The sequence below is a fragment of the Nyctibius grandis genome, chromosome 19 (genome assembly GCF_013368605.1).
Source record: "Nyctibius grandis isolate bNycGra1 chromosome 19, bNycGra1.pri, whole genome shotgun sequence".
Taxonomy (NCBI): Eukaryota; Metazoa; Chordata; class Aves; order Nyctibiiformes; family Nyctibiidae; genus Nyctibius; species Nyctibius grandis.
This window is the reverse complement of record NC_090676.1, coordinates 5,083,253-5,103,760: the sequence shown is the minus strand read 5'-3', so window position 1 is coordinate 5,103,760 and position 20,508 is coordinate 5,083,253. Positions and strand designations below refer to the sequence as shown.

At 44.3% G+C, this 20,508-nt stretch overlaps 1 protein-coding gene across 3 annotated transcripts in view; it reads left to right on the top strand.

The window, feature by feature from the left end:
• The window catches only part of GNAS (GNAS complex locus), a 153,506-nt gene that overhangs the window by 41,651 nt on the left and 91,347 nt on the right, over positions 1-20,508 (top strand). For 2 of the 3 annotated variants that reach the window (XR_011049568.1, XM_068416453.1), the window contains exon 2: positions 17,376-17,448. Coding sequence is in view for 2 of the 3 variants with exons in the window: in XM_068416453.1 (XP_068272554.1) it covers positions 17,376-17,448 (73 nt within the window). In the remaining variant the exon portion in view is untranslated. Of the gene's footprint in view, positions 1-12,293; positions 13,426-17,375; positions 17,449-20,508 lie in introns of those variants that run through there. The other variant, XM_068416454.1, reaches the window with a different exon arrangement.

Sequence of the window (20,508 nt, the reverse complement as noted above, 5' to 3'; positions counted from 1 at the left end):
GCGAGATGCATTAATATGCTGCTTTTTTCATTGCCTTTTTCCAAGTGGAATGACTTGAGCTTGAGTTAACTTTTTCTACTTAAGAAGATTATATGGTTCATAGAAAAATAATTCAAACTGCTTAATTTTTAAAGCTTTTTTAATAAGAAAACTTCAAAGAGGTTCATTTTAGAGTAGGATTCAAGTAATGTAGGTAAAGTAGTTAAATACTCCCTCACTGAAATGTAGTTTGAAAAATAGACTTTCATGGCACCTATACAAGTATTTCTATAGATCCTTATCTGTAAGAACAGCAACATATTTCTTTTTTTTAATTAAAGATCATTATAATTGCTAATGTATGATTGTTTGGGGGCATACATGAGTCAAACTGCGGTTTTGAGAACACAGTTTTGAGAACACCTTAACCTTCACCGAATCCTTCGCCCTGTGCTGTAATGTCTGGGCTGAATTAAAATACAGGCCGGTGCTGGAGATGCCCTATGTCCTTGCCAAGGAGAGGAGCACCTCCAAGAGGACAAATGAGAAAGCTGGGAATCATTCAGAGTAACTGAGGAACAGAATTTCCTAAGACAGTGACCATTTTGCAAAGAAGCTGATTAGCAGTTTGGGAAAGGAACAAAACAAAGAACCTTTGAAACCAAAGCAAAGGGGCAGGAGAGGGATTCAGATTATTTAGGGAAGGGTGGTTCTCCCCCAAAGAAGCAAAACTTTCTAGAGAGAGCAGAGGCAGACTCATTGCTGCTAGGAATAGTGTAATCAGGCCAAGAGGTGAATTCAAGCCTGTTTGTTTTTTTCCGTGTATTTGTTCCTTGCTTATGTGTTTTTATTAGACTTTTATTGTTTTGGGTTTTTTTTGGAGTGGTGGGGTTTTTTTTTAAGACTTAGGTCTCTATGATTAAGAGGTTCCTTTGCTAAGCCTATATTGCTTTCTTTCATAGTCCTTTAAGGATACTACTGGAAAACCAGAGTTTCTAACAGCCAATATACCCTAGGGTACTGTACCACAAGAACTGTCTCCAGAAAATTGTTCCATCACTGTTGATGTGTCCAGATAGTGGCTTACATCATGGAGTGCTCTTCATCTCGGGTCTTCAAAGCTAGTCAGTAGTGATTCATTCACAATGTATATCTGTCTAGACATGAGAACTTGATGCAATAAAAAGGTTTCTTGCTCAGGTATTAAGAGACTCTTAACAACTACATAATTGTTACTAGGGCAGGAGGTCTCAAGTCATGGTAGATTATTACTGTCATGTCTTGCCCCTTCTTCTTTGCATGCAGACCAGTTTGGAGTATTTGGATCCAGCTAGTGAATCTATGTGCTTCATTGATGCTTCTACAGAGACCTCCTGTGGGACACTCTTTGGGGCAGTGAGATCCTGCAGTCCATTTTGTTTGCCTGTGAAAGCACTGCTTCAGCGCTTTACATCCTTAATTTCAGAATATAATCTCAGTTTCAGCTCTCTGCTAATGGGAATTCCTTTATTCATCCTTAGGCAAGGAATTTCTTAGCCTTTTTAACTTTACTCTTAAGCAGTACTAAGTGTATACAGATCACTGAAAAATAGCATTATTGCAAGTCTGCACTGCACAGTTTGATCTTGTAGCCCTGTGTCTTCGATTGGGTTGCTATCCCTATGCCCATCAGCTCTTCATGCTTTCCCTCTGATTAGCTTGGCCAGTGTGGGCTGATGCAGTCCCTTTCACAGAGAGTCTGAAGTCCATTCTTTCTAGCCCCCTTTCTTCCCTCCAACCCAGCTTTTAGGGTGGAGAAACATTAATTCTTCTTATTTCTAGAATGAAAGTTGACGGTCTGTGCTGGTAGATCACGGTGGCTCTGTTTCTGCTTTGTGGCCATCATCATTCAGCTGAGTACAGAGTCTCTCCAGCAGCATAAATGCTTTGATACACCATGGAGGGTACGATAACAAATAAATGTAAACAAACCTTATAGCCAAGATTATGTTCACAAAATAAAACGGGGTTATCGTTTTGATGGAGAACTATTTTTGGTGTGTCAAAATTGCCTTGGTCCCTTTTGCCTGCCAGAACTGTGAATTTATAAACTCCCTCACTAGTTTCTCACTCACGGAAAGCAAAACCAGGAAACTTAAATGCCATTTTTCTTTCAAATTAATATTAATGGCAAACATTATGAGGTATTTGCTCAGCTCTGTAATAACACACATGTCCATTCATGAGATGGTCCAGACAGAACAGAGGATTAGGAATACAGAATCTAAGACTGAATTCGAAAAGGCAGCACAGGAACTTCAGGCCCCAAAATATCTTCTGAAAGTTTGGCTTTATTTCATGCTGTCGGCCAGGATTCTCCTTAACAGCACCACGATATTCATCATAAAGAAATAAATTCAATCCACCCCTTCCTGTGTGCCTAACAACACAGAGCACTGTGCATGCTCAGCACATGTGTAGCTTCGATAAAGAGACATTACTGAGCCTGAAATCATTTTAAACAAAACAAATAATGTGGCTGCCCAGCACTTCCTCTGGAAGTAGTTCCTTGGACAAATCTCGCATGTATGGAGTCAGTATATATATCCCTCAGTAACACCAATTCATAGAAAGAATTTTTCGGAATAAATGTACAGCTGTGTATTTTATATATAGGGTGTGAAGTGCAGCCATGCAGGAGGGCCCTGCCTTCAGGCTGGGATTGCCAGTGCCAGGAGGGACTCAGCATCTTCCAAATGCCCCAGAGCACAGGGCAGGCAGGGGGGACCCGGTGTTGGATCTGTTGGATCCCCTGCCTCTTGCAGCATCCCTTATTAGACCTTATTGCTGTCTACAACTGCCTGAAAGGAGGTTGTAGCAAGGTGGGGGTCGATCTCTTCTCCCTGGTAACAAGCAATAGGACAAGAGGAAACGGCCTCAAGTTGCGCCAGGGGAGGTTTAGACTGGATATCAGGAACAATTTCTTCACTGAAAGGGTTGCCAAGTATTGGAACAGGCTGCCCAGGGAAGTGGTGGAGTCACCATCCCTGGAGGTATTTAAAAGCTGTGTAGACGTGGTGCTTAGGGACGTGGTTTAGTGGTGGACTTGGTAGTGTTAACGGTTGGACTCTATGGTCTTAAAGGTCCTTTCCAACCAAAATGATTCTATGATTCTATGATCCTTGGATCCTTGGCCATTCTGAGAGCAAGGTGGCTTTCCATGCAGAAGCCAGCAGAAGCCCTTCTGCTGACATGGCCACGATCCCACTGAGCAAAGGGGAGGAGGGGCTCTCCACGTGCAGCGCTGCAGTCTTCGTTCACGCTGGGCTTGCAGGGAACTCAGTCACTCGGGGCTCACACCCAGAACACGGGTAGCAGCCTCCGAGGCTGGTTCAGGTCACAGGGTGGAGAGTGCTCCTCGCCTCTGAGGACCAGGGGCTCCGCCACGCCGCTTGCTCTCTGTTTACATAGCGTAGACTAAGCTGTAAAAAGCCGATTGCTTCAGAAGCGAATAGGTCACTCTTAGACAAGAGAGCATGCACAGAGCAATGGAAAAACAAATTCGTTATTGTAACAGCAGAGAGCATAAAGCAAACCTGGAGGTGACCTGCAAAAGAACACAGCACCGGGTTTCTGCCCTGTTTGGTGCTTTATGGTGTACAAAGAGAAATTGAGAAGTATGCAGGCATTTTTTTTTCCCTATTTTCAAAATAAAAAGTATCTTTGTCTGGTACTTTGAATGTAGCAAGCATGCTGATTCTAGCTTTCCCTGGTTTTGCTCGAGGGCCTGTGGGAGAAGGACTCAACAGAATAACTAGCAGCTTTCTCAGCGTTTTCATTTAAGAAAAACAGTGTTAAGATTTTGAACAGAGCCTATTTTTTCATCTGATGTTGCTGAGAATGTCTGAGTTAAAGAGGTGTTAAGAAAACGAAGACAGACTATTAAAAAAAATTGCTTCCTTTTTGAATAATTATTTTATGATGAAACGTGTAGCAGAAGGGCTTAAAGGTCACCAGTGAGATCAGGGCCCCTTGGTGCTCGATACTGTGCAGACATGTCGGAAGTAAACAGCTTACAACCTGTACGAGAGAGGCAGATAAAAGATCGTTGGAAAAAGAGGCACAGAAAGGGGAAGTGGCTCGTCCAAGGTCACGCACGGATCGGTGGCTGCGCTGGATCGAACCATCTGCGGTAGATCAGGTCTCCTGGATCCTGTTCCCATGTTTGATCCTCGCACTCTTCTCTTCTCCGTTGACATTTTGTGAACGTTCAAACAGGCCCGAGCATCCCCCTGGGCTGGGTCCGTAGGAGGGGATAATCCTTCGCCTCTGCTGGTTTTAATCTGGCAGAGGCAGAATCCCAGTGTTGGACCACAGGTTCTGACCCAACCTGGGGCTGGAGCTGGGTCCAGACCCCAGCTCCTGCCTGGTTCCCACAGCCCTGGCAATGGATGTCTTTGCTGGCTTTGTCTGAAATAGGACGACAAGGGAAACCTTTCATTGCACACCTAAAGACTGGGAGATAATTGATTGTTTTATGTACATTTCTAAAATCTAAGACACACAAAAAAAACCCACCAGAAAGACTTATTTGGAAGACTGGGAAAGGGTCTAAATTCTGCAACTGCCCTAGGGTGTGTGGGGCACTCTTAATTTAACATCAAGGCACTTAAGAAGTAATGATGCTGTTAGTTTGCCAGACAGGCAGATTCTTTCAGGAAAAATAGGGTACAAAAGACCCCTATTCTATAGCTGTGTCTGTACATAATTTTAGGATCGAGGCTTAACATTTTTCCATCTAAAGAAAAAGATGGGAGAAAATACCCTTTCTGAAAGGGAATGCGTTCAGGCCTTTAGCAGTGCAGAGACAGAGGAGCAAAATCACAGTTCTGTTTTCCTTGCAGATCGTCTCTAATAATGGCTCCTGGTATTGAGAGTATTGTGGTTTGCCAGCACTAAAATGTAAAGTTATTTTGAGCGTGAAAGCCTGAACGTCGTTCTATTTAAAAAAAAAAATGTAAAAGAAGGACAGGAATGTTTACAGCACATTAAAACCTGTGTGACAACTTAGCAAGAACTATTTTAACAATCCTCTTATTCCCCTTCCTGTTATGCGCCATAAAATGAGAATGCAGTGTCAGTAATAAATAATATTAGCGCGGAGGGCTAGCTCACCGTGCTGCTGGAGAGCAGGCTGGGTCAGGCTGAGCCTGAGCTACACTCAGCCCCAGCTCCCACCCTGCTCCGGTGGGAACCGCGGCCGGTGCGGGGCTGCTGTGTGTGCTGGGGAGGCGAAGCCAGGAGCTTCTCCTCCTCTGCTGACCCCCTCGGCAGGAGAAAGGCTTGGGAGTTTCGTGCTGTTTTGCAAGAGCTAACTATAACTTGGTATTTAGAAAACACAGCCCCTACTACCACTGCCTCCGTGGGTTTTGTGACCCAAACGTAACAAGGATTAAAGCAGAATAATTCTTTATTAAAAAGTTTGCAGTTGGGGGTAGGTCTGCAGTGAATGTTGACAAATATTGAAACTAAATCTGAGAAAAGACTTGTTCCAATTTTTTTTTGTAATCGGCATGCCATATGTGTTATGCGGAGAGCTAGGATATGCTGCTACTCCTGTTACATAAGAGGGGTTTTTTTTAATAAAGTGCAGTGCAGAATGCATGAGTAGTGAGAAGGAAAATCAGGAAAAAAAACTGCAAGAAAATAAGAACTACTAGGTAAAAAGCTCTTAGTGTGTTGTTTCCATAATTCCAGGAGTTCCTTAAAGTCTCTTTTAATGTTTCTGAGGAAAAGCCTCCAAGTGAAAGGAGGGAGGCAAGCATTTTTTTTTTCTTTGGTTTAAAGGAAGGTCTTGGTTAATTCTATCAGTAGACTTTGGGCTTGTTTTTATTTAAAAACAAAACAAAATCCCTCTCAAGTTTAGAATTTCTGTATGGAAAAATTCTTCTTCTTTGCCAGAGAGGGAAGTATCTCCTTTTCATTGTTTGTTTTGGAGTATCTGTACTTAAGTGTTTTGTGTTTGTTCTTTATTGAATACATTAGCGGTGCATTAATTTCTTCCTGATAATGCTCATTTCACTGCGTTCGGATAGGCTCACTTTTTCCCATATGACAGACAAACTTGTCGTTTTACTTGATAACCCTGCTTTGCTCTCCCTGGGTTTGATTGATAATGGCTCGATTTCCTACCTTATTTACCTTTTGATGCTTTTTAAAGTGATTTTTGTTCTGGCCACAGCAAAGGAAACAGCTGAAAAAAAAACCCCATATTGGATTCTTGTTCCAATTCCAATCTGTTTGCTTTGTTTTTCCTTTTTAGATTATTGTTTGGCTTTAATTTGTTTGTTTCTCCTTTAAACGGGTTTGAGATTACTCAAGGGTTCCTTGTTCAGCAGGTCAAAGAGTAACTTGGAGACTTTGAAACCGTCTCCCTTTTTATCACCAAGTTTCGTTCTTCCAAGAGTCCAAAGGATTTTGCAGGACGATAGCTTGTGGAGGATGCCTCCATCTAAGGAAAGTGTGAGCAGCAGACCTGAGTCACTGCAAGAGGCCACGGAAGGCTTTTTAGTGTTCGAAGCAGATGAAAAAAACACTGATCTAAGTCAAAATCAGAACCTTAATTAATCCTTATATGTAACTAACTAAAAGACTAAGTTAACTGGGGATTAAATACATTGAGATTGATAGGTTTGATACTCAACTACCGGTCACTTCTGTGGCCCAGGGTAAAGGCCCACAGTTCTGTATATCTGAAGGTAAAAATTGTAACAGACTTCAAACCAGAGAGGTATCAATACACAAAAATATACAGTGTGTGCTATTAAAAAATGTCTTTTAACTGAAAGAGTCAATCTGTCCCAGAAGTAATCCCTGCTTTTGAAAGAGGGAAGTCTGTTCGAACTGCTCAGCCGTGGCACTGTGAATTTGCAGGACAGCAAAATGAATCGTTGGGTAATGTAGGCTCCTTTACAAAAATTCACAGCTACTTCTTATTTCTGCATCAGATTTTAATCGTCAAAGGTGCTATGCACAGGGGGAACTTTTTCTGCACCTTTCTACTAGAAATTCACTCCCTGTTTATTTTTTCCTGGTAGTTTAAATCCCTTGAAAACCTTAGCAAGAAAAAAAAAAGCACTCCTAAAATCTCCATTTCTCACAAAGATAATAAATTTCAAATGAATCACAGCATGGAGAAGAATGCATAGATTTTTTTTTTTTTTTAAACAAAGCAAGGTATAGATGTTACCCTACAATAGTGTATGTTCAGCTGGGGGGGAGAATTATAGGGTTGCAGATTCTCAGTGAAAAAAGATTAAACTGTTTTCCCCTTGAGACTTCCCCTTGACATGGGGATACTGTGACAGCTCTGCCCCAAACTCTTAGGAGTGGATCAGTCTCACAGGTGTGAGGACTAGGGAGAGGAGATACCTGAGGTGCATGGCTGTAACTGCGTTTTCACATTTGTAGTGAAGTGATTAGTAGTTTGTTGTACACTGATCCACTCCTTGACAGCTTGAAATCAGAGGCTATTTTTCTGTGTTCTTTTTTTTTTTCACACACACAAGCCTATTTCTCTTTCAGTTCATCCTGATATCATAGAGAGGAATGTTACAAAGTTTACAGTCTAGGTTTTCAAATGGAAAGACTTTAAAGTAGATAGAGATAAAGGTGTTGCTATAAGAATTGCTTGTTTCATGTGTTCCTCAGATTAATCGAGCTCTGTATCCTTCCATGAAAAAGACTTTCTGAAAATAGGCTATTTCCTATAAACACAAATAAAGGAAATTGTATAGTTAGATCACCATTATCGCTTTTACTTTTTGAGCTACAAATTTTGTCTTCTCTGCCATGTCTCCTCAGCCATAGTAGGAACTGCAATACAGGCTGTTCCAGTGGCAAGGAAGGCTGACAACCTCCTCAAAAGCTGCAGTGCCATTTCAGTGCGGTTGCTAAGGGATGCTCAAGCATGATGTTAGTCTCTGTCTTCCCTTCCAAACGAGCACATTGGTTTGGTCACAACTCCACCCCCACAGTTCACAGCCAAAAGTTTATGAGGTCATGTTCACTGTGGACAGCGTGAGCCCGTAAGGAACTGTGCAACTGTCCCATCCAAAAACTAATGAACCATTTATTTTTCTGTAGGCTGGGGCATCCAAAGTGCTCAGTACCTGCAACTTCCTAACAATGGGAATTGTTGGCAATAGGAAATATGGGTGTTTGTCACCTGGAGGGTGTGGAAGGCGTCTGTGGCATAAGATGGACATCCTGATCTGGGTCTCACAGTCACCTGTAAAAACAAAGAGTAACTAGAGTCAATTCAGAGCCAAACTCTGAGAGTAAAACTGATTCAACATCAGAATTGTAAGCAGAAAGTTTTATCCATTCAGTTAGAAAGAGAAAAGAATGGAATGACTTGAAGTATGTGTCTCAGAAGCGTTTTTTCAACAGGCTCAAAATCTACTCTGTTAAAAAAATAGTAACTCCAAGAACAACTCTTGCATCTATTTTTTCCAGCCAATGTTTGTGAATTTTTTAACAGTATTTTTTTGTCTCTTACCTATACAAGTGTGAATATCCTCATGCATAATAAGGGAGACTACCACAAGGAAAATGCATTAAAATATATTCAATGGTCTGTCAAATATGAAGTAAATCTATTAAAATAGGAAAAAGATAGTATTTTTCTTGAGGTTCTTTTGAGTGATTATACCAATAGGTATTATATGTAAATCTTAAGACGACAGTTTGTGTGTATAGGGAGGGGGAAGCTTAAGGGGCATGTACTTTTCAACAAGTTCTCTCTCACTTGTACCGTTATCGATGGTGTACTTCTACTTTATACCTAAATCTTTCTAACCATTTATAAGTCAAGCTAATATAGTTGTCCTAGCTGGGAAGAGTAAACTCCGCATAGATGATGCACGTCAATAGAACTACTCAACTGAGTAGAGTACACGTTTATTTACAGGATCAGGCCATTGTTACAAACCTTCCCCCAGGCTCAGGCACCAAACAGTATTTTTGGGCGCAAAAGCTGTGGAAGGAGAAAAGAAAGAAATTGCAATGAAATTCCTCTTTCCCAAAAAAATAAGAAAATTAGGAGATCTGATGATTTTCGTTAGAATGTAATAGAAGTTAGGCCAATTAAAAAAGCCGTTAACTGAAGTTATCAAGTGAAATGAAATGGATTATAGATAGATGAAACTTTACATGTCCCCCACAAATACCCATGAAAACGTTATTCACTGTGAATTATCCTGCTGCCTCTCCTTGTGAGAGCTTTCCTGGTTTGAGAAGTGAAACAGCAGAGTATTGTTTCACACTGCCAATCCCCCTGTTCTTTCCTGAAATCCTTGAGCTAAGATGCCTGTTGGTGTCTCAGAGTCTTTGCATTTACTTTAGACTGAAAAAATATTGCAACAGAATCTGAGGCTGTTGGCTGTTATATTCAGACACAGAAGGAATATAATTGGATTTGAATTTCATCTGTAAGTGCAACGCTCACAATCTTCTGTGTGTGAACTCTTATCTCCCACTAATTTAAGTAGTGCAGGATTGAGTCAATAGACTAAAGTCTTCTAATGTCTCTGAGAGCCATTTCCACATTCATGTTACCTTGCATTTTTGGAAAATATTTATGCCTAACATGCAGCAGTGTCCTTTAACACTCTCTTTTGAACATTTTCAACCCTCAAATAGATTTTTAGCACAGAGGCACTATGGCCATGCATATAGTTATTTTATCTTTGCATTTGTTTGTTCCTAAGACTGCAGGTTCTTCAGAAGTGAGCTTTGATTTTAGGGTGAGTTAGGGGTCAGGTCTTGCCTGCACTTACCCTTCTGATGGCAGTAGTCTTATGAGACTGAAGTTCACAGATTTTTACAAGATAGAAGCTAATGCAACTGGTTCCAATAAGAAACAAGGTTTACTCTAAGGACACATCAGTAGCTTTATGTTATTTAAACAAATAAAAAAGAATGAGAACAGCTAATGTATTGGTATGCTCACTCTTCAAATGATGCTCTCCTAATCAGGACAGCACCAGAAAAAAAAATGATGGCAATTTTGTGGATTTGTGAAGTAGGGTTCGTGCCTTATGTCTTGTATCCTGTCATATTTCAGAAAGACAAAAAAAGTCTGTAATTGCTGATAGGTTTAACAGCTTGGGAGTTTTCTTTTTGTTTTCTGTAGCTTTTGACACTTTCACACTTTAATAACATTTGTAATACAAGGAGATAATTCTTAATTCTGTCATGAGTAACTGGGAGTTTTGTGAATTATCTGAGTGTGTTCTCCCTTTTAAACTACCTCATGCGATGTTCAACAGCTTAGAAAGACAGAGGCATGGGGTGTATATATCAGGAGGGCAGCAATTCCTGTGCCCCAACGCAGTGGCTCATGGCTGTTAAGAGTGGACCTCGCCGAGCCCGTCCCAGTTTGCGTTTGGGACAGGGATGGGTGTGCGCTGCTGGACAATGGCTTTTACACAGCAAGGACTCCTTTGTCAGAGGATGCTTTGGCATATTTACTGCTCCCCTGTCCCTGTGCTAAGGCCACTCACTGTTCACTAAGATTTTAGCCTTTTGTATATCTCCAGCAATAATTTTTATCTTGTTTATGTATTCCTTTGTGAACTGTTTGGAGCCTGAGATAGGCTCCCTTCCCCCCCAGCTTGGACCCTGGGGGCAGGGGCAGATTTTCCCTTCTGCGTGAGGTGGCAGATACTGGCATTTCTGCATTCTCTTCATACGTGCGACCATAAAAATGTTATGAGGTTTTATAATTTTCAGTCTAAATTCTGCTGAATTCCTGTAGACAGTTAAATATATTTGAATAATGTATATTACATGGAAACAATACAAATTTATAAAAGACATATAAAAGATATAAGGAATTATAATAATATTTGCTTCAGATGAATCTGGGCATTGCTGAGCCAAGCCTCTGTAACACCTTTTAAAACTGTCTTGACCTAAAATAACACCTGCAGAAGTCAGTAAGAGTCTCTCCACTGACTTCAAAGCTCTTGGGTTCTGTGTACCCCAAAATTGTGACAATTGAAAATAGACGGAAAGTGCCAGTAAATCCTCAAAGATTGAGATTTGGTGGTGGTGGTCGCTGTTTCTCCTGGGGTCCACCCCTCTTTCAGCAAGGGCAACTAAACAGATGCATCTGATGACACTAACTGTGACCTTCTCTTGTTTGCTCTATTCACATTTTACTGTAGGTGGTTCTGAATATAGTAACTGGATGACATAGAAAGGTGTGTTCGTGGGAATAGTGTTATAGATAATTGAATTTTGCAAATGAGGATAAATAATTCATGTATAGTAAAGGATATTTCACTAATTCAGGGAGGTAGAGAAAAAATGCCTGTGTATTTTAGGGAACTGGGTTTTATGAAGAGCAAAGCACCAATCTCTGTTTTCCGGATGTAGCCGATAAGCCTGTGCGTGAAAACTACTGTGTTGTTTATATAATGAGGTTTAAAAAAATATTTTAGAAAACAAAATGGAGCTAGAGAGCTGGCAAAACAGTACGTAGAGGCAACTGCCTGCATCAAGTTGTACTCCACCGGTCCACCCTGCATGACTCGGTAGCTTGTTGCCCGCTGTCCCTGGCCGCAGCCCTGCGGAGGGCACCGCACGGCGGGACCCAGCGCGCCGTGTGCGGGGGAGCTGCCGGCGCTCGGGAAAGGCGTGTGCCCAGCAATACCCGCAGTGGTAAAAATTAATGCGTGCACATCAGCCCCTGCAGGATCGTTCTGTAGGTCGCTAGGCGGATATTCAAAGTTCATCAGCTGAGAAAAGGTATAAATAGATCATCCGTAAGTATTTAGTACAGTAACTTCTGCAATAAGTATTTTTCAAGTGTAGTATAAAGTGCTCCGGGGCACGACTCCGTTAAAACTTATTCAGAATTCTATGAATTTAACCCCCAACTCCTGCAAATATTTTCTCGGCTGCTTTCATCCCGAAAAGCCCTTCCTAAAGACCACTCGCCATCAGAGCCACTGCCGTACCCCCGCGGCTGACCGTCCGAGGGGATGGGGTGCCGTTAGTTCCAGCACCGTGCAGGGCTCCCAGGCCCTCCCCGGGCTCCCTGCGCGGCAGCACCCGCCGGAGCGGAGCGGGGCCGGGGCCGGGGCCGGGGCCGGGCTGCCTGCGCCACCGCGGGGCGGGAGCGGCGGGCCCGGTTCGAAGAGGGCGCCGGCGGCGGCGCGGGCTGACGCGGGCTGTCATGTGAGCGGCCCCGCTCCCAGCGTGCAGCGAGGGCCTGCTTGCCCCACCCCGCCGCTCCGCCGCCTCGGTGCAGCTCCGTAGGGGGAAGGAGGGGGGAAAAAGGGGGGATAAAAAAAAATAAAAAAGAAATGCGGGAGAGAGCAGGGAAAATCCTCCCGTGAGGGGCAGGTTTTGCTCGGGGGGAGAGACGAAACGGGCCTTTTTTTTTTTTTTTGCTTTTTTGCCTTTTTTTTCCCCTCCTCCCGTTCGCTGGAGAAGGAGGATTCAGCCGCCTGGAAACCTAATGTGAAAAAGCAGCAGCAAGGAGAGAAAAAAAAAAAAAAAAGAAAAAACAGGGGGGCTTGGATTAGACCCCCCCCGCTCCGGTGAGGGAGGAAGGACCCGCGGCGGCCGGAGGGCGAGGAGCTGCGGCGCCCGGCGAGGGAAGGGGACCCGACCTCCGCCGAGAGCCGCGGCTGGCGTGACCCCCTCGGCGCTTCAGCCCGTCGGTGCGGCGGGGAGAGGCGAGGAAGAGACGTTTCCCGATCCTCCCCGCCGAGGACTTGGGGAGGTTTCCGCGCCTGGAGCCCGTGCCTTTGGATCTAAAGAGGATTATTATTTTTTTGGGGGGTGGCACTGAAGCTGGATTTGTTCCTGTGCGTGCGGCGCGGGGGGGGGCATTTCTGTTCCCTCTAGAGGAGCCGGCGGCCCGGCCGGGGGCGCGGAGATCCCCGCGGATCGCTCCGCATCGAGCCCTGCTGCCAACCCCCCTCCGGGGAAAGGTGCGCTGAGGGGATCGGCGCGGGGCTGAGCGGGGGGGCGGGGGAGGAGAAGCAGCTGCAGCTGCCGGGGAGGAGGCCCGGCGGAGCAGCAGCAAAGTCATCGCCATCGGCCCCCCCTTGGCTGGCTCCGGGCTCGTCTCTCTCCATGTCTCTGGCTCTGGGCAGCGGCCGCCACAGCAGCGAGTAAGGGGGGAGGAGGAGGAGGAGGAGGAAGAAGAAGGGAGCCCGGGAGAGTGCCTCCCTCCCTACCTCCCTCCCCCCGGCAGCCCCGGCCGCCCTCCCGTCCCCTCGCCCCGCGTCCCCTGCTTCCCCCTCCCCAAGATGGGCTGTTTAGGGAACAGCAAGACGGAGGATCAGCGCAACGAGGAGAAGGCGCAGCGGGAGGCCAACAAGAAGATCGAAAAGCAGCTGCAGAAGGACAAGCAGGTCTATAGGGCCACGCACCGGCTCCTCCTGCTGGGTAAGGGGGCCGCGGGCAGCGCGGCGCCGGGGCAGCGGGCCGGGGGCCGGCGGACGTCCCCTCCCCGCCGCGGGCAGGGCGGCGGGGCCGCGCAGCGGCCCCCTGGCCGAGCACGGGGAGGCCCGAGGGAGAGGTGGGGCCCGGGGCGAGCGGAGCCGCAGGGCCCACCCGTTCTGCGGGGCCGGGGGGCAGCCGGCGAGCCCGCTCCCTCCGGGGCCGCGGGGATCCGCTAGTGCCCGGGGGGGTGGGCCCGAGGGCGCTGAGGAGACCGGTGCGGTCCGGAGGAGCCAGCCGGGCTCCTCGGCCCGGCGGCGGCAGGGAGATCTCGGGCACCACCCGGGGCGCCGCGGGAGGCAGGCCCCGCAGGTACGGGGCTGCGGCTCGGGGCCGCTCTCCGCCCGCGGGGGCAGCGCCCCGCCGCCGGGGCAGAGCGGGGAGGCAGGCCGGGGCGGAGAGCGGGCCTCGGGGGCGAGCCTAAGGAGGTGGCCGGGGATGCCGGGCCGGCCGCCGGCGAGGGGCGCGGGAGCGTCGGGCCCGAGGGGGAACCTGGGAGATAAACAGGGCAGGGCGCTGACAGGGGCCGTGGGCCTTCCCCGGGCGTGCGGAGCGGGGAGCAGCTGCCGCGGGCAAGGCCGGTCACCGCGGCCTGGCAGGAGCCGGGGGCCGGGCGGGGGAGGCGGCCGGGGCTGGGCCAGCCCGGGGCGCTCCCCTCGCCGGGAACTAAGGCAGCGGTGCCGAGGAACGTGCGGCCAGGCCGGGGAGAGGAGGAAGAGGAAGGGAGGGAGTCGGGGAATCGTTTGAGGGAAACGGAGGGAGGATGTCGGTCCCGGAGGGAAGCGCGGCGGCCGGCGCTGGGGATGAGGGAGCTCCGTGCCTGTGGCGGGGGCAGCAGCGCAAGGGCCCGGCTGGGAGCGGGCGGCCCGGCGGGTCTTGGGCACGTCCCCCGTCCCCCGGCAGACTCGTTAGGCTTGGTTCTGCCGAAGCATGAATTAAGGCATCGTGGGTTTGGAGGGAGGGGAACGTTTGTAGCTTGGTTTCAGGTATTATTTGAGCGGGTGATTTAGGTTACATGCATGTGTCGTGTTTTTCAGCAGATACGTTTAAAAATGCAGGTTATGGCTTCAAGGAAGGGGAAGGTCCAAAAATGGTTATCGGAGACAACAAGAAAATGTTTGTCAGACTCATTATTTCTAAGTATTTTAAAGTAGTATTTTAAAATGAGATGCAGTTATGAGATCTGAGCTGTTTTGGTCACACTGCTTGTGCACGTTATGCAGGGGTTTTAGCGTGGAGCAGAGGCTAGGCCTCAGTGAGCTGACTCAGTTCTGGTGTGAAACAACCGTAATTGGAAAAAAAAAAAAAAAAAGAATTTTTGAAGGTTGTGTATTTGGAAGTGTACTCTTAGCGGAAAAATCTTTCAAATAGTAATTTGAAGAAAGAGGCTTAACATAAATGGAGAGTGACTGGGACTACAGCCGCACCTGCAGCACTGAGGAGTCCGCCAGGGCTCCAGCAGAAATATTTTAACAGGAGGATTTGGACTTCAGCTCTTGGGGAATGTCTTGGACTTCCAGATTTCAGGCTGAACATTATATAGATATGTAGAAACCATTTGTCATCAGATGAGTTACTTTCATATGAGGCAAAATTTCAGAAAACAGAAACATGATGGGCTCGCCTGGATTTTCTTTCTGGTTTCTGTAGTTTTGGTGGCTGAAAAATAGTTCAGATACTTGTAAATAAAAAGTTAAGTGATGACTGTAAAGTCATCTGTGTGTGTGTGTTTCAAAGTGATAGTTCAGCTGTTGCAGTTTCTAGCAGTAGCTGTCATGAAATGTGGACAGTCTATAACACAAACTCACCGGTAAAAAATAAAGAAGCTCACGTCTCTATTATTATGTTTACTTTGTGAGACACGTGAAATAAGAAAACAAGTACTTTGAAAGTATTCTTAATATTTTCACATCATATTGAAATAACAACAAAGAAGAGCTGCTAAATATTCTAACGGGTTTAGACTGCTCTTTGTAGGCCCCATTGCTGTACACATGCTTGCCCTTCTGCCACGAGCAGTCTCGCTGACATTAATGAACTCTCCTTGGTGGTGAAGTTAAATGTATGCATAATTGTTGGTAAGAATAGGGCCTTAATGAGTAGACAAATACAGAAATAGACTTATTCAGAAATTTAGATGCAATACTTCATTTTGGTTCCCTGGCCTTGTACCTGATCCAGAGAACCTGGATATGTCGATACTGAACTGTATGCATTTATAGCAAAAGCAATAACTATCTCCTCCCATTCTTGGCCTAAGTGAAGAAAAGATTTTGGCTCCCAGTGCTTATAATTATAAGATGTGATTTAGAGTTACAACTGAAATTTTATTATTAATTATTCTGAATGGAAATATGATTATAGCATATACCACTATTCCTGAATTATTCTTAGTTGTGAAAGGGACCCAGTCTCTGTCTTAGCTGGAGATACTTGTTCTTGATTAGTTTTGCTGCCTGGCTTCATTGCATGGTGCAGTATGCCTGAAGAGACAGAGTATGTATGTTATAAAGTAGTAGTTTAGGGGAGAAATGGTGCTCGTATAAAGAGTTGTAGATAAAAACTGCTCTCTAAATGCTTACAAAACATCAGTGAGCAAGGAGAGGAAAAAGGGGTAAGGCTCTGGTATTAAGGTGGCAAAACATGCAAGCAGATTTTATGGAGAGAAGGGCAGGACTATTAGGAATTCATGAGGGAGAAGGGAGAAAGCAAAGAGGAATGCATCTGTCAGAAAATGAACTTTGAAATATAACTGCTGAAATACAGTTTTGAATATGAGGCTCAAAATGGAGGCTTGTGCTGTCAGTGTGTGCTAGCAGAGGCCTGGCATCCTATAAATACAAACTGTACCTCTGTGCCCATTTTGCCACAGATACATGTTTTCTGTTGTTGAGACATAGGCTAATGAGAGGAATAAACGAGTCGTCAGGAGATGAGAAGGGAAATCTTTCTCAATTTTGCCAGGTTATGATACTACTCTTGCAAAAATACATTTGCTTTATATAGAAAACTACCAATCTGGCCGCGTGGAGCAGCTCAATTAAATGCTGCTGTTTGAGTCTTTTTAGCGTGCATTGGAAAACGGGTGCTATAGGCAGATGGGTTGCCCTGTGCACTGGCATCCGTGCAGCACAGCAGAAATAGCATACATCTACTTATGGAAACTGGAGTAAAGTGGAGTGGTTTTTTTTTGTACTGCAGGTATATAAGGGAATCGGAGGAGAGCTGCGGGGGGGCTAGTTGGAGCACGCGGCCACACAAGGTGGTCTTTGCGTCTCGTTGCGTATGTGATTGATTTGGAACATGTAGAGAGGGTGGGAGGTTGCTTACAAGACACAAATTAGAGAAGGAGATTTCTGTAGCTTTGTGGGTGGAGGCTTAAAGGGGATGCCTTCCTTCTTCAGATGTGAGTATCCACATATTTTATTTCTTCTGGTTTACGTTACAGTCTTTTGACTGGGTGATGATAGCTGCAGCCAAACTTAAAATATTTCAAGGATCTAACAAAAATGCTTCAGTTTAATATGGACTTCAGTCAGTCTTTCCATCAGATAGTAGTGACAAGGCAAGCAGATTTTGATGTTCTTTATCTTGTTCCGTTTAAAATGTTGAAGTTGTCCTTTTTCCTTCCAAACCCTGCAATCTGCTTTTAGCGTTGACACTGGAAAAATGGACAGTGAAATGATCCAAGATTCAGATCTGACACATGACTTCAGCTGGGCATTTATTTTTAGCTACAACTGAAGTTTCCAGTGGCAATTATTTCTTTTTCTTTCACTTTTCACTCTTGTACTGAGAAAACCAACTTTCTCGATTTTTACCCTGAAGAAAAAATTCTAGTGTGTCCCTTCATCACTCATGCTTCCTTCTGAAATCGATTTACTTTCATTTTCTAGGTGCTGGTGAATCCGGTAAAAGCACAATAGTCAAACAGATGAGGATCTTGCATGTGAATGGATTTAATGCTGAGTAAGTAGATTTGTTTTTTCACTTTACAACCTACCTTATGTCTGTGCACTGCACAGTATTCATTGCTGTTGTTTTGTATCTTGGTATATTTTCTTCTTGCTACAGTTTAACGGTCTCTAGAATTTGGATGTGTATTTTTAGATGAGATTAATAGACATTAACTTGAAGTCGTGCACCAATAATAAGTAAGAGCTAACGGTATAAAATTATTTATATCAAGATTCAGTGTAGTTGATTTGATTAAGGCTTAAGTTTTGTGGTTTTTTTTTTTAAACTGCAGTTTCTGTCGTAACATGGCTGACGCTGATTTACCTCTGCTATAGCACATTGATTCATACTGCTGTAAACATGCCTCCTGTCAGTGTACAAAATGAATGCAATTTTCTTTATTTAGAGCAAGTAAGTCTTTTGTGTCTGTCTCCTCACAAAATGAGACTGCACTATGAATTTGGGGGTAATAGGTCAGATTTTCTTCTCTCTTCTGTTGTGTTTGCTTGTCCAGAGGTTTGTGTTAAATTATGTTTCTAAAAGCTATTATTGTTTACACTTAAAATTTGTTCAATTATTTGATAGTTGTGAGGAGGGGAACAGCATTAGGATAAGGAAAATGGAAATCTATTGTCTGAGAAAGATTTGTGTTTGCTAATTTTTCATCTAACCTTGCAAGGGAGTAGGAAGAGATTCTTCTGCATGTTAGTTTATGCTTGCAAGGGTCCGTGTGTGTGTACCAAAACCTGCTGAATTAATTCTAATTGAATTAAGGTGTTGGAATTTCAGAGCTCGTTCTCTGTGATTAATTTCTTTAGATTATATTACTGAGTTTATCTTCATTGTTTTCAAACATAATATTTTTGTATTGGCATCCTCTAGCTTCTAGTAGTATCATCTATTTTGTGAATCCTGCCTTTTTGGGAAGATGAAGGTTTCACTAGTCTTTCAGTAGTTAATTCTTTAGTAAGAATGAGCTAAAAGTTTAGCCAGGGAGCCTGGACAATACTTCTTCCTAATCCCCAAATGATAGCTCAGGATGAGGTACGCAGTCTTTGGGAAGAAAGTTCAGACTGATTCGTAATAAATTACATTCTGTGCTGCATCTTTTTAGCTCCTCTTTATAGGGAATATTTTCTTTATCCAAGACAGCTCTTTTTCCTAAGTGCCCAGTCCTGCATCCTGTTACTGCTGAGCTGTCTCTGTTATTTTGGCTGTTGTTGTTACTAAAGACCTCTTAAAAGACTTGCATGACTTAAAAGATTTGCATAAGTTGACTTTGGTGTAGTAGCTCTCAACATTAGATGCTAAGTAGAAAGTTCATCAATGGAAGTCAGGGATCCCTGGCACCTTTAAAGTATCAACCCATTTAACCAACACAGTTCTTCTAAGTTTTCTAAGCATACAGATGCTCTTAAAGAGATGATGCTGCTGTGTAATGAATGGTGTATTACATGGGTAGATAACCTTCTCAACCCTGCAACCTGCATGCCCAAATTTATGCGAAACTGGGAACCCAGAGACCCGTTACACAAAGCCTGCAGAGCTAGAGAGGGACTGGGACACGCTCTGTGATTTGCGTTCCTGGAGCATCTCACTTCTGTGTTGTAGGTTGGGGCTGAGCTGAGTGTGCAGCTGGGTTCCAGGGCAGCATGGCAAATTTGGCCTCAGGAGCCTCTGCTGGCTTCTGCCTTGTCATAGCAAGGGATTTGGATTACCTAGCAGCCCTATGCCAGCACAGCCCTGCTGCCAATCACAGAGCATACCCCAGTGTGGGAGCCACGCTTGGATTGCTGGGGAGCTGCATGCAGCTCAGGAACCATATGTTGTCCACCCCATGGCACAGTCTTACAGTCAGTCCTTTGTGCTTGTCCTTTTGTGGGTGGTATGTATTGGAACATTCAGGTGCATAAAAATCAAAATTAAAAAGTGGTATGTATAAAATATACAAGAAATAAGTTATAATGCATCTAGTTTTAGGGGTTTGTTGCCAAAAATAATCAGTAGATCATGACATAAACTTTACACGGGGGAGAAGGCTATTTTTCAGTGTTTTGAGGCTCTTGCAAGTTACACATTAGTAACTTGTATTTTCGTCAAAGTAACTAACTGCTCCCTGTGTTGTCCTGCTTTCTCCGGTATCCTTTTTGCCCGATTCATTCCCTTTCTACCCTACTTACCTTATGGAAAAATGATGTGGGATTCAGCTAATGAGAGAGATACCATGGAGTTTTTTTGGAAGAGTAGGAAAAGTAAAGCATTACTTCTCTTAATGTTCTTGTCAGTTGTTCTAGAACATAAACTTGTTTGCATACACCACAGTTGATGTGATGAATAACAGCACAGAGGTTGTGAAAACTGTAGTATGCTAGAGATTGAGACATTTTTTTAACATGGACAAGTTATTGTCCATGTACATAACTGTAGTTTTGAACTATTTCTGTTGATGCGGCTTTTTCATGTGGCTTGAAAGAAAGCCAGTTTAAAGTCCTGTCTAAAACTTGTTTGCCTTTGATTTGGTTGCCCTGTGATAATTGATGTTTGAAGCAGAAGGAGGATACCTGTTACAAAAGGTGTCTCATGTGCTATGAGTAAGGGAATCAAAAGTTTTTCTTTAGTGTTACTCAAATACTCTTCCTAATTTCTGGTGACTAAACAGGATATCTAGTGCTAAATGTACAGTGAGTGTGGCGATTTTTAATTTGTTTTGTTTTTAGGATTCTGCCCCTAAACAGGCGAAGGGACAGTTGTCATGTGCATTTAGGTGAATTGGCCTCATGTAGAGTTGTAGCATTTAACGAGGTGAAATCTATGTGGTTCTCCAAAAGTAGAAGAATTTCCTCTGGGACTCCAATCCTTGATCGCTTTAACTAATTAATTATTTGAGGAACTGTATGGAATCAAGTGTTCCAGGTCATTAATATGCTTAATAGCTAACAATGCTAAGGTGAATTTGAAAGTGGTTAAAGTTCTAGCCAGGTTAACTACAGTAAAGACTGTTTAAAAATTTTTCAATGTTCTTTTTATAATCTGTAGTTGAGTTAGAGGCAGAATTTTTTTTTTGTCTGTGTG